The sequence below is a fragment of the Natator depressus genome, chromosome 16, assembly GCF_965152275.1.
Source record: "Natator depressus isolate rNatDep1 chromosome 16, rNatDep2.hap1, whole genome shotgun sequence".
In the NCBI taxonomy this organism is placed as follows: Eukaryota; Metazoa; Chordata; order Testudines; family Cheloniidae; genus Natator; species Natator depressus.
This window is the reverse complement of record NC_134249.1, coordinates 13,565,874-13,577,349: the sequence shown is the minus strand read 5'-3', so window position 1 is coordinate 13,577,349 and position 11,476 is coordinate 13,565,874. Positions and strand designations below refer to the sequence as shown.

The following is an 11,476-nucleotide window of genomic DNA, read 5'->3' as shown; positions in this document are numbered from 1 at the left end:
ATTCCCCCGACCCCCTCCTGCTGCGGGATGGCACAGGCGGGGATCGCCAGGGTCCCCGCCTCCGGTGGCAGGATGGCGGGGGGAAGAAGCCTCACCCCGGCCCACACCCCTCAGCCCTGCCTCGGCAGGAGACCTGGCGAGGGACGCCACCCGCGCCCGGATTTCATCAGCAGCCTGCCCCTGCCCCTGCCCCTGCCCCATGGCCAGCCGCTGAGCGGGCAGCCCCGGCCCCCGCCTGCTCGGCGGCCCTGTCCCGCCCTGGGGCAGCCAGTGGGACTTGCTGCGCCGCCCGGGCCCGGCGAGGGACCCGCCGGCTAGCAACGGGGCTGGATCCCGCCCCGGCCCATGATGCACCGGGGCTGCGGCGCGGGGGGGCCGAGTTCTGGCCTAGTCGCCGCTGAGCGGGCGCTGCCGATGCGCTGGCTGCACTGGGCCGGGCGCGCATGGGGGGCTGGCTGCGGCGGGCTCCGGGCTCGCTGCGCGGCCTGCGGCACCTGGCCCTAGGTTCGCCGGCCTCCGCAGGCGAGTGGCTGCGCCGAGCCGGGGGGCCGCGTGCGGGGCTGGTGGGTCCGGGACGCGGGGCGGGCGGCAGGCGAGACTCCGTGTCGGGGGGACGGAGAAGCGAATCCGGCTCCGTTTTAGGGCTCATGGGAAATGAGGCGCTGGCAGCGTCCCCCACCTGATGCGCCCCCTGCTATCCCAGTCCTGGGCCCCCTCCCAGCTCTGCCAGTGCACCTCAGACCTGGTGTGCAGCCCCCCCCGCTTACCATTGCAGGCCTGTCTGCACCCCACCTACTCTGCCGATGTCCCTGAGTCCTGAATTACAGCACCCCCTGTTGTGCCAGTGCTGCTCCCCAGCAGTGCACCTGTGACCTGATTGGCGGCGTCTTCTGCTTCCTAGTTCTCCCGGTTTTGCAAAGGCACAGCTATCCTGGCAACATCCTTTGCTATGCTACTTGTCCCACCTGCCCCAAACTCTGCCACTGCACCTCTGGTATTCTGTCTTTCTGTTTTTGTTGCTGTGTCTCGTTTTTTGTTCTTATATTAAGTATATTCCAGGTTATCCAAACAGTAACAGGAACCATGCATTAGCTTTACTGTTCAAGCCAGCGAGGTCCTAGCCACAGCTCCCACTTGGCTAGAACACCCAAGTGTATGGGCTTATAATGGAGTATAGTTGCAACTCGTGGGCTATGGTGATACTATAGACACCAGTGACATTTCTCTAAGGTGCCACAAGTACTCCTTTTCTTTTTCCGAATATAGACTAACACGGCCGCTACTCTGAAACCAGCGACATGTAGTTATCTCTGATCACCAAGGGGCCTTGCGTACAGACTGTGTCAGGAAAAGGACAAAGGAAGCCAAATTGGCAGATACACACTGTCTGAGTCTTTGAACTGAGCTGTATTTTCTGGTTAACTCACTGCCCTGGTGTGGCTATGTTTTGCAGGTAGGGGATATCAGCTGCCCCACACTGACCTGACAGTGACTCCAGAGGAGCATGTGGCTGAAGAGAGGTATTACCAGCTGTACCCAGGGCACATCCCCACCAGCCCTCTGCAGAAAGCACTGCTGTCTGCTGGCTCAGCATTTATGGCTCTCTACAACCCCTACCGGCATGGTAAGCTGAATCTTGCAGCTTTTGTCCAGCTGTGGTCTCTGCATTCATACAGACTGTACTTCTCTCCCACCTAGGAGCCAGATCTGTGTTTCTGTTGGGAGTTTCCCTGGGGATTTTAATTCTTTTATTTCCTCATCTCTGCATTGTGGGAAAGAATTTGTATTTAAGAAACTGAGAGACTGAGGCTGGCACGTAGAGAAGCCGTTAATGCAGACAGTGAGAGAGATTCTCCTGTACATCTCTGCTAAAGCATCTCATTCCTTATTATTCCAAACCTCCCCGTTCTGCTAACCTCACTCCCAATCTGCAATACTCCCTGTTGTTCCAGTCCCAGGCCCCATACATAGCTCTGCCACCGCACCTCACTCCTGATCTTCAGAACCCTCTCTGTGCAGCACTTGTGACTAGTTGCATGACAATTTAAACCCCAGAGGTTGGAGGATGGTCTAGTGGTTAGGGTGCTTCACCACAGACTTCCTGAGTGACCCCAGCAAGTCACGTAGTCTCTCTATGCCTCAGTTCTCCATGTGTGAAATGGGGATAATAGGTCTTCTCTACCATACAGAAGTGCATTAATGACTTGGAGGTGCTCAGATATTGCAGTGCTGAAGGCCACATAAGTACCTAAAATGCATTAGCCCTATCTTGTGTCCTCAGAATTTTCATTCTTAACCAGAACCGCTGTTTGTCTGTTGCTCTTTTATTGTCAATCAGTTTCCCATCCATTCTCCCTTTCCCCCCCCCCCCCTTTTTTTCAGATATGGTGGCAGTCCTTGGTGAGACAACTGGCTCTTCAGCCCTGCAGAGCCTGAGGGATAAAATGAGGCATGACCCTGAAGGTTATCAGATCCTACAGTGCGTTATTGTCCATCTTGCATGGCCTGTGGCGGGGAAGGAGACAAGCTTATGAGGCAGCTCTCTGGCTGGAGCAATTGTATCTATACCGCACGCTTCTGGGCAGGTAGTGCAGGCTCATGTCTACACGGGGAGGCCTCTGGAATCATTGTACTTACAGGGACAGGAGGATTATTGTTTAATTCCCAAGAGATTTTCTGCTCCCCTGCTGATGTTTAGAATGGTCTTTTTGGCAAGTCCAAGAACAGCAGTAAACCTACTTAGGCACGCTCCTCCTTCAGGTGTGCAGGCCTGCCCACCTCCTCTTCGGTTTCAGCCTTGCTGCTGCTGTTACTCGTGAACGTGCTCTTTCAAGATGTGGGAAACTGTGTGTATGTGAGCTCCCCCCACAGCAGTTCATGAGGGCAATGGCAACTTCCACCCCGTGTGCCTGCTGCTGGATCTCATTGCATCAGCCCGCCAACGACTGCAGCCTCCATCACTGGTTTGTCCGCTTCTCCCACAACAACCTGTTCACTTTGTTCCATGCCACTTCCTACACTCGAAACCCCTTCCCCACACTGGTTTGGAAAGACACTAATCGTGTCCTTCTGATCCCTCCTTAAGACCCACTTCTGCTGTGATCCCTACAGGAAACTGCCAGTTGGTACGGGGTCTGTGCAAGTGCACATTCTTATTACTGTTTCCTTTGTCCTCCCTTTTCTGTATCTTCTGTTTGCTCGTTACACCTACTTCTCATGTATTGTCTTAATGACACTGTAAATTCTTCAGGGCAGAAGCTGCCTTTTGCTCTGTGTTTGTAGCGCGCCTGATACTTTGCAGCCCTGACCCTGATGGGGCCTCAGGGTGCTACTGCAATGAAATACTACATAATAATAGTAGGGCATGAGACAGGAAGTGCAGCTTAGTGTCAACGAAGAGAAACAGAATCGTCAGATGCACAGGCAGGGTAAGTCCAAGGCACAACTTAAATCCCCCTTAATCCTTATCTGGAGGATTTAAGAGTGCCTAGGTCTAGCCTGTGTACATGGGGAGTTTCAGCCCGGAACCAAAGGTAGTATGTTATTGGCCTTTCAGTGCTTTGAATTGGCTCCTCCGTTAAATTTCTTTACTGAAAATCAGAGACATCCCGGAAGAAGGTGCCTTCTGTCTGTGGGTCTTGTTCCCAGCTGTGCTCTGTGATAGGTCCTGAAGCTATTGAAGCACCAACAGCTTCGCAGGAGGGGGGATTCAGTCTGCCTTTGGGACGGACTTTTCCCTCCACTGAAGTGCTGCTTGCTTCATGAAGCCATGGCACTTTTGCTGTGAAGCCCTTTGGCGAAATTTACCCCTCCCTGCCTCCACTGTTGTGCACGGTGCTATGTACCTGTCTCTGTTGCCTTAGAGGTGGCTGCATTTCAGAGGTGCTGTGCATAGAGAATTTGGCATCCTCAGAGATGAGTTGTGCTGCAGAAATGTGAGATAACAGCTTTACTGCTGCTATGTCCCCGTTAAGTTCTCTGTGCCCTGATTCCCACTGGTGTGAAATAATAGGCAAGAAAGTGTTTGTGCCCGACTTTAAGAGTCAATGGGGAAAGGCATCAGCAAAACCCTCGTGCCAAGGATGTGAATTCCAGCAATACAGCTGTCTGGGCAGCTGGCCCTGGTTTTCTCAGCTTCCCTTGGGAGTTGCTGTGTTTCGTAGGTTGACTCAGCCACTCTGTTTTTTATTTGCAGAGAGCGGCCTCGGATCCGGCTCTCCACCCTGGACGTGACTGGGCTCCGGGGTCTGCCGGATGGAACGTTTGGCCGAGAATATGTCCGGTTTTTAGACAGCAATGTGAGTATGGGACCTAGCAGCCCTTGGGAGGCAGCAGGGCATTTGGGAGCTGTGGATGGCGTTAGCTGATCTATCTGGTGAGAAGAACGTGAATGGGCTCCAGAGGGGGGTCTGAGCCATCTGGGAGTACAGGGAGAAAGCAGACAGGGGAGGCTAAAGAGAGCCTCCAGTGAAATTAAATGGGCCTAGTGGATAGAGTACTAGACTTGGACTCAGGACACCTAGGTTCTGTTCCTGGCTCTGCCAGTGGCCTGCTGGGTGATCTGGGACAAGTCACTTCACTGCTCTGTGCCTCAGTTTCCCTTTCTATAAAATGGAGATAATGATTCTGACCTCCTTTGCAAAATGCCTTAAGATCTCCTGATGAACAGTGCTATGTAAGAGCTAGGGTTATTATTATTAAAGAATCATTGTGAAACATGAATTCCTGGCAGGTAGCAGGGGCTGAACCTGGGATGCTCTGATTTTGCAGAGGGTTTCTCCGGACACCAGGATGCCGGTCAAGTTTGTTGATGATGAGGAGCTGGCCTATGTGATCCAGCGGTACCGTGAAGTCCATGACCTGATGCATACTCTCCTCGGCATGCCCACCAACATGCTTGGTGAGTCCAGACTGGGTGTGACCGAGAGTCATTACCGTCTAGCATGCAGCTGTGTGAAATGAATTGGGGAAGTCTCAGCTAGGCTGCCAGTGGCCAGATGTCCACATCACAAAACCTGTCCCCGCAGCGTGGCCACCTTGTTGGCTGCCTTATCAGAGAGGCCAAGGACTGAATGAGCCATGGAGGCTGAACTCCTCCAGGTTGGGGCTGGAGGCCACTGATGGGGCAGGGCGTGGGGCACGTTTGCTTTGCTGCTGTCAGCATTCCATCTGCTCTGTGGATAAAAAGAGAACCTCAGCCTCCAGGAGCAATCACCCTTCACCTACATGAGAGAGATGCTCACTGAGTCACTGGCATTGCTGAATAGGAAGAGGTTGGGTGGGCACTGCCCTGAAGGGCCGATGATGAAACCTGCAGTGCAGGGAAAACGACTGCATGAGTGGACAGTTTCGTAAGCCAAAACGAGCTTTGAGCAATTGTGGGCTGGATTCACGAGAAGGGAATGGGAGGAGAAAAGTTCTTTTAGTTGAGCTCTTATCCGCAGATCAGCTCTGTCTAGTCTTCTGAATAAACTTAATAGCAAGTGGCAGGCTGAAATTGCTGACCTGCCGTTAGCTGAACAAGCCTTTAGGACCCTGCAGGAGCCTGGGCTTCCCAGTGTTTAGATGTTTATTTTAAGACGGCATGGTGCCTGCTGAGAGGCTTGACATTTGACCTACTCCACCCTTCCAGCCCCATCTATTTTTGTCACATTGTGGAGATTACCAAGCTGCGAATCTTGCTGTTAAATAGAGCACTGGACTGGGATTCAGGAGACCTGGGGTCTGTTCCTGGCTCTGCCACCAACCTTCTGAGTGATCTTGGGCAAGTCACTTCACTGCTCTGTGTCTCAGTTTCCCCATCTGTTTAATGGGGATAGTGATTGTAACCGCCTTTGCAAAGTGCTTTGAGATCTACCGATGAAAAGTGCTATAAAAGAGCTAGGTATTATTAATATTCTAATATGCTTGAATGCCAGCAGCTCAGGGATCCCGAGCAACCCTACAATAACAAACCTGTGCAAGTAGCTCAGTGTTCCTGAACAGCCTGACAACAATACAGTAATACCTATGATGATGTGATTTGGGCAGCTAACTCCCTTAGACACCTTTGAAAATCAGAGCCTTTGTTTTTAGGGTTGAACTTTTTAACTGTTGCATAGGACCTGAATGTTAGGTCTACAGTATGGGTGCTTATTTATTTGATTACCTTCAACGGGTGCGTCTGTCTCACACCAGCGCATGGCCTGGCGTGCTCTCATCCTTCTGCAGTGCCTCAGAATAAGTTAAGTTGGCTTGAGAGCTTAAGGTCCTGATTCTGCTCCCATTGAAGTCAAGAGCAAAACTCCCATTTGCAGCATTGTCTGAAAAGAGCAAGGATATTTGCATCAGCAGTGTCATGCTCATTCTGTGGAGAGGGCCAGATGGCGTAGTTTAATTATGGGCCATGGACTGGGGCATTAGAACAGAGCAGTGGTTGCACTCCGGTCACATTTTGAAGGCTTTCTTCACATAGAAACATGCTTTACCAAAAAAAAGGAAAGAAATCTTAGATTCTGGAGAATCTAAATATGCCAAGTGGGCAGCAGAAAAACATCGAGCAGGCCAGATACTTACTACCCTGGGTTTACAGTGTAAATTAGAGGGCCACTTGGAATAGTGATTTCAAGCCCCTGAGTTCCCTGATCAGTTTTTGTCCTTTTACAGTCAAGTTTTCCTTCCCTTTTCCCATAGGCTGGGTGCAAGATCCTCACAAACAAGTCAGTTTAACTAAGGACTTGATCCAGTATCCACTGAAGTCAGTAGCAGCCTTTCTATTGATTCTAATGGGCTTTGGATCAGCTTCTACCGGATTATACAAGGAAAACAGCAAAAATGACTATACACAAACTGTCAGAGTGAAAACAGAGAGCCAGATTCTCAAACCCGTTGACTCCAGTTGAGAATCTGATCCATTGTGCATGTTACAGTTACAGGGCCAGCCGCACCTCTGTCCCCTTTCTGGTCTCTCTAAGGCAGTGGTTCTCAGCCTGCGGGATGCATGCGGCCCAATTAGCACACAGCTGTGGCCCAGCTGTGTGCTAAAGGCTGCCCAGCCTGTGCAGCGGGGTCTGGGTTCCTGATTGCGTGGCGGGGTCTGGGTCGGGGCTATTGCCCGGTTGGCCCGGCGGGATCCTGGGTTGGGGCTCCCCGCCTGGCCCCATGGGATCCAGGGTTCCAGGGTTGGGGCTGTCAGCTCGCTGGTTGGGGGTCCAGCGTCCCTGTCACCCAGCCCCGGGCTCTGCTCCTGGCCCCACTCTGTGGAGGGGTCTCTGGGCGGGAGGCGTTGGGCATAGGGATCTGGGTCGGGGTTTGGGGGGCACTGTGGTTCTCAACCTGCGGCCCAGGAGACATACAACTATAAATAGGATGAGAACCACTGCTCTAAGGGCACCCCACAGGTATCAGCCTCATGCCTTTACCTGTCCCAGGGTGGAAATCTGCAATTCTCCCAATCAGGCTCTGGGCTACAGCACCTTGTGGATCAACCATTCTTGTTGAGCAGGTCTGATAGGGATCAGACACCTGTGTGGGAGTCTGTGACCAATGGTGAATAGAGTGATCAGATGGCCTTCTAAATCGGAGGATTGTTTATTTAACAATAGGACCAAAGCATTTAAAGAAAAAGGATTGTAAACCGACAGTCTGCATACACCTCCTCTTACCTAATGGCTTACCACCCCCCTCCGGTAACCCCCTAGACAGCCTCACCCACTGTCCCTTAACAACCCTCCAGTGCTGGAAAGTTGCTTACTTTGGTGCCGTTCTTTTTCCTTCCCGTTTGTGTTTCCCAGCATTCCATCCCATTAAACTAAACCAATCTATTTGTACAATAACCAACCCCATAACCAGGTCAACACACAATATTCATAAATTATTGTAGAGCATCTCCACAGGTGTCACAGAGCCAAACCCAGCCATTCCTGCATCATATCCAGAGCGGCGCACTGAGCTGTTGACGGTGGCTCTCCATGCCATCACCAAATGCCAATAGGAGGAGGCCCCTCCTTAGCTAGAAATAGGGTGACCAAATAGCAAGTGTGAAAAATTGGGACACATGGTGGGGGGAGGGGTAGTATAATTGCCTATATAAGACAGAGCCGATAATATCGGACATCTGGTCACCCTACCTGGGAAGCTAGGGTCTGATTATTTCTAGAGCCCAGAGGAAACGCGTACAATCTTAGTACACTCTGAATGGTGGCCCAGACAGGCAGCTGAGGAAAAAATTCACTAGGAAGAAGAGGGTGAAAAATAAAATGACTCAATTACTTTGTTTTTGACATGTGTCTAGATAGGGAGCTCTCATTCTCTTGGGTCTTCTCTGGCTTTCTTCCAGGGGAGGTTGTGGTGAAGTGGTTCGAAGCCATTCAGACTGGCCTGCCCATGTGCATTCTGGGAGCGGTGTTTGGCCCAGTTCGTCTCAATGCCCGGTAGGTTGATCAGCCTGCGGGCTTCTGTAGACCCTATGCCTGGTTTAAAAGTCTGATTAATGAGAGGTTTTCTTTCCCATAACGTGTCTTCAGGATCCCAGATAAAATGGTAGCAGGTGGGCATGACAGAGGCGACTCATGTTCCATAGATATTTATAGGCAAAGAGAGCTTGGTGTGGAAGGAGATTATCCCACCCAAGAATATTAAAGGTCTCATGACACCTGTCCAACACCCCTAAAGGGAATTAACCTGCTTGTCTAGGTCTGATTTATGCCATGAATCCTAATAGGGCCCCCCGTCTGGAACCACTGTTCCTACCAACACTACCCAGTGAAATGTCTTCATGCAACAGAAAGCACCGTTTTATCTAGTAGTTAAAGCAAAAGACTAAGAGTCAGGCCTCGTGGGATCTATTCCCATGTCCACCTCTGACTTCGCAGTGCGTCCTTCAGCACTTCTCTTCTCTGGCTGTCCATCTCCCCCGCTGTAAAATGGGATAACAAGATTTGCCAGTCTCTCTGTTATGGAAGTGTTATTACATTATTACGTACTCAGAAAATGGATCACAGCAATGGCACCACTCAGCCCAGAGGCCTGGGGATTCTTCCTGGGGCTGTCTCTAGGCACCCCACATACTGGCTTCTGGGAAGCAGCATCGTTTTGTGGTTCAAGCGTGAGACAGTCGGGAGACGTGGGTCTTGTTCTGGATCTGTCACTGACTCACTGTGTGATCGTGGGTAAGACACTTCCCCTCTCTGGACCATAACTGCTTCATAAATTAAATGGGGAGAATGAGCTCGACCTGCTCATGGTGGGGCTCAATTAATGCTGCTAAAGTGCTTTAAGGCCCTCAGATGAAAGGTGCTATAGAGTGTATAGTAGTCTTGTGTGCTGCTGTGTACAGTAATGTGTTTGGCTATTGGATTGTGTTCCCAGGGAAGAAAGTAAAACCATTTCCATACCTTTATTGCAGGAAGCTGCAGATCCTGACCATGGAGCTCATTCCCTGGGCTGTTCAGAGTGGCCGCAATGCCAGCTGTGTCCTGAATTTCTACTACGAGAACCGCTGGGAGCAGACGGTGGAGTCTCTGAGGGAGGAGATTGGAATCTTACATCCCCCTGCTATTTGAGTGTGAAAGTCTGTGGGGGCCGGGGGGCATACTGGGCTTCACACCGACGGGGTGGAGTCTCACTGGGCACCATGCATGAGGAGCAATGACTAAACCCTTTGCAGGTTCGAGACTCCTCCTGGGAATTCTCCTACAGCAGTGGAGGGCATCAGTCTGCCCAAATGAGATGCTGGGTTGCCAAGAATATAAGGGCTGCACCTAGGGCCAGATTCCTTGCTGTCGTAAGCCGCTGCAGCTCTGCTGATGTCAGTGAATTCGCACTTTCTCACACCAAAGGTGAATTTGAACCCTGTGGCTGTCTTAGTCCTCAGCGTAGAGATATGGCCCATGGAGCTAAGTTCCACCATGCAGTGTGCCAGCTAGATCCCAGTAGAGGCTGGGCCATGGAGTCTCCATGCGCTGCGTTTCTTCACAAGACCCCATGGTAGGGCCCCGTGGTCTGCATTCAGTTATCCTGTAATACTGGAGTGGGGAAAAGGGGAAGCAGAGCTGGGTTAAAGTAGCTCTGGACCTATCTAGTAACTTTTGGCTTCTGATTGCTATAACTTTCCCTAGGTGAATACCTACCCCACTGGGGAGCTGTGAGACTTAATTCCTAAGGGCAGCGCTTCTCAAGCTATCTGATGGGTGGGGGACTGGCAATTTTTTTCCCCAATATGCGCGCAGACCGGCCGCCGATGGCTCGCAGACCGGCACTGGTCCGCAGACCACCACTTTGAGTAGCACTGCCCTCGGGGACCATTCTACCCCAGTTAAAGCCAGTTGATTTACCAAACAGCGCCTGGACAGACTCATTGCCTATGACAAAGTGACAGCTGATCAGCGCTAGTGCTCTGCTCTGCCCCCAGTTGTACCGGCTTGCACTGATGGTAGATGTAGGAATGTATTTCGTATCTCTAGTACAGCTCGATCGATCAGTCGCATACCCGCCTTGGCAGCTGGGAAGGAGTTAGGCTCTTGTTCAGTCACAGCGAAACCAAACCCCACTGAGTTGGGAGGGCATGTGTGCCACAGTGTGTCAATTGCTGCATACAATTTAAAACAAAGTACACCACTGGCATCCCCCTCGCTGACTGTCTCAGCAGACAGGCCAAGGATTGAATGGGCCACGGGCCTGGAGTTCCCCTCTCGTCCCCAACTGCGTCCCTTCCAGTTTACAATAGAGGCACAGTGACAGGCTCGCCAGCGGGAAGCACTTACCGACCCTGTCCAGTCTCTGCCTGCTCCAAGGAGAGAAGATTTCGGTCCCCACTAATTCCACATGATTTTGTCTTTGTTTTAAACAGTGAACTAGCTCTCTGTGCACTCCAGGGCCGTGAGGCTGTATATCTGCAGAACAGAGTGAGTGAGAAGGAGGTGATGAATCCCACAGGGAGTGGAACTCTCAGATTGCACATGCTGTTTGTGCTGGGTCAGTGTTTATAAACTGATTTCTGTGCGGTGTAACTAAGTTGGGTTCTATACTTATAAGGCAAATAACAAAGCCCAGATTGAATAGTTCTTGTTGCTGGGCTGGGACGCACCAAAGCAGGATGTATTTTAATGTGGCGTTTTGAGGCTGACGTTCCTTGTTCATGAATAAAATCCCTGGTGACACTTGCAGCTTTGTCTCCCCCCAGCATACAGATCAGACGATCTGACATGTAACCTCATCCTTCGGAGGGGTCTGTTGTGTGTGTGTGTGTGTGTGTGTGTGTGTGTGTGTGTGTGTGTGTAAAAGTAACATGTCTCCCAAGTGGAATGCAGACACAAAGCAGGCTTTGTATGTGCATCTTCCATAGTGGCTGTGCTGGCAGAATTACCTGCTCTCTGATAGGGCAGCATTGGTGCAATTGGGAGCCAGACCTTGTTGCCATCATACACACTGCAGACTGTTGATAACCTGGGGTTTGGTCCTGGATCAGCTCTTTTCAGCCAGTGTTCACAGCCAGTTG

General features: G+C 51.4%; 1 protein-coding gene across 2 annotated transcripts; it reads left to right on the top strand.

Annotated features, from left to right (window-relative positions):
* The first annotated feature begins 405 nt into the window (after positions 1-405).
* On the top strand, positions 406-11,131 carry COQ4 (coenzyme Q4). 2 transcript variants are annotated; one of them, XM_074973444.1, is made up of 7 exons: positions 406-522; positions 1,454-1,624; positions 2,383-2,479; positions 4,196-4,298; positions 4,771-4,900; positions 8,318-8,411; positions 9,386-11,131. In XM_074973444.1, the coding sequence occupies exons 1-7, from the start codon at positions 444-446 to the stop codon at positions 9,540-9,542; spliced, it is 831 nt and encodes a 276-aa protein (XP_074829545.1). In that variant the 5' UTR covers positions 406-443; the 3' UTR covers positions 9,543-11,131. The 2 variants fall into 2 exon arrangements, with proteins under 2 accessions (XP_074829545.1, XP_074829546.1); XM_074973445.1 differs by lacking the exon at positions 406-522 and adding an exon at positions 816-994.
* Positions 11,132-11,476: the final 345 nt, after the last annotated feature.

Coding starts and splice junctions, on each gene's coding strand:
- COQ4 (XM_074973444.1), top strand. CDS start 444: ATGGGGGGCTGGCTGCGGCGGGCTCCGGGCTCGCTGCGCGGCCTGCGG. Junction 1,625..2,382: donor CTACAACCCCTACCGGCATG/GTAAGCTGAATC, acceptor CCTTTTTTTCAG/ATATGGTGGCAGTCCTTGGT. Junction 4,901..8,317: donor CATGCCCACCAACATGCTTG/GTGAGTCCAGAC, acceptor GCTTTCTTCCAG/GGGAGGTTGTGGTGAAGTGG.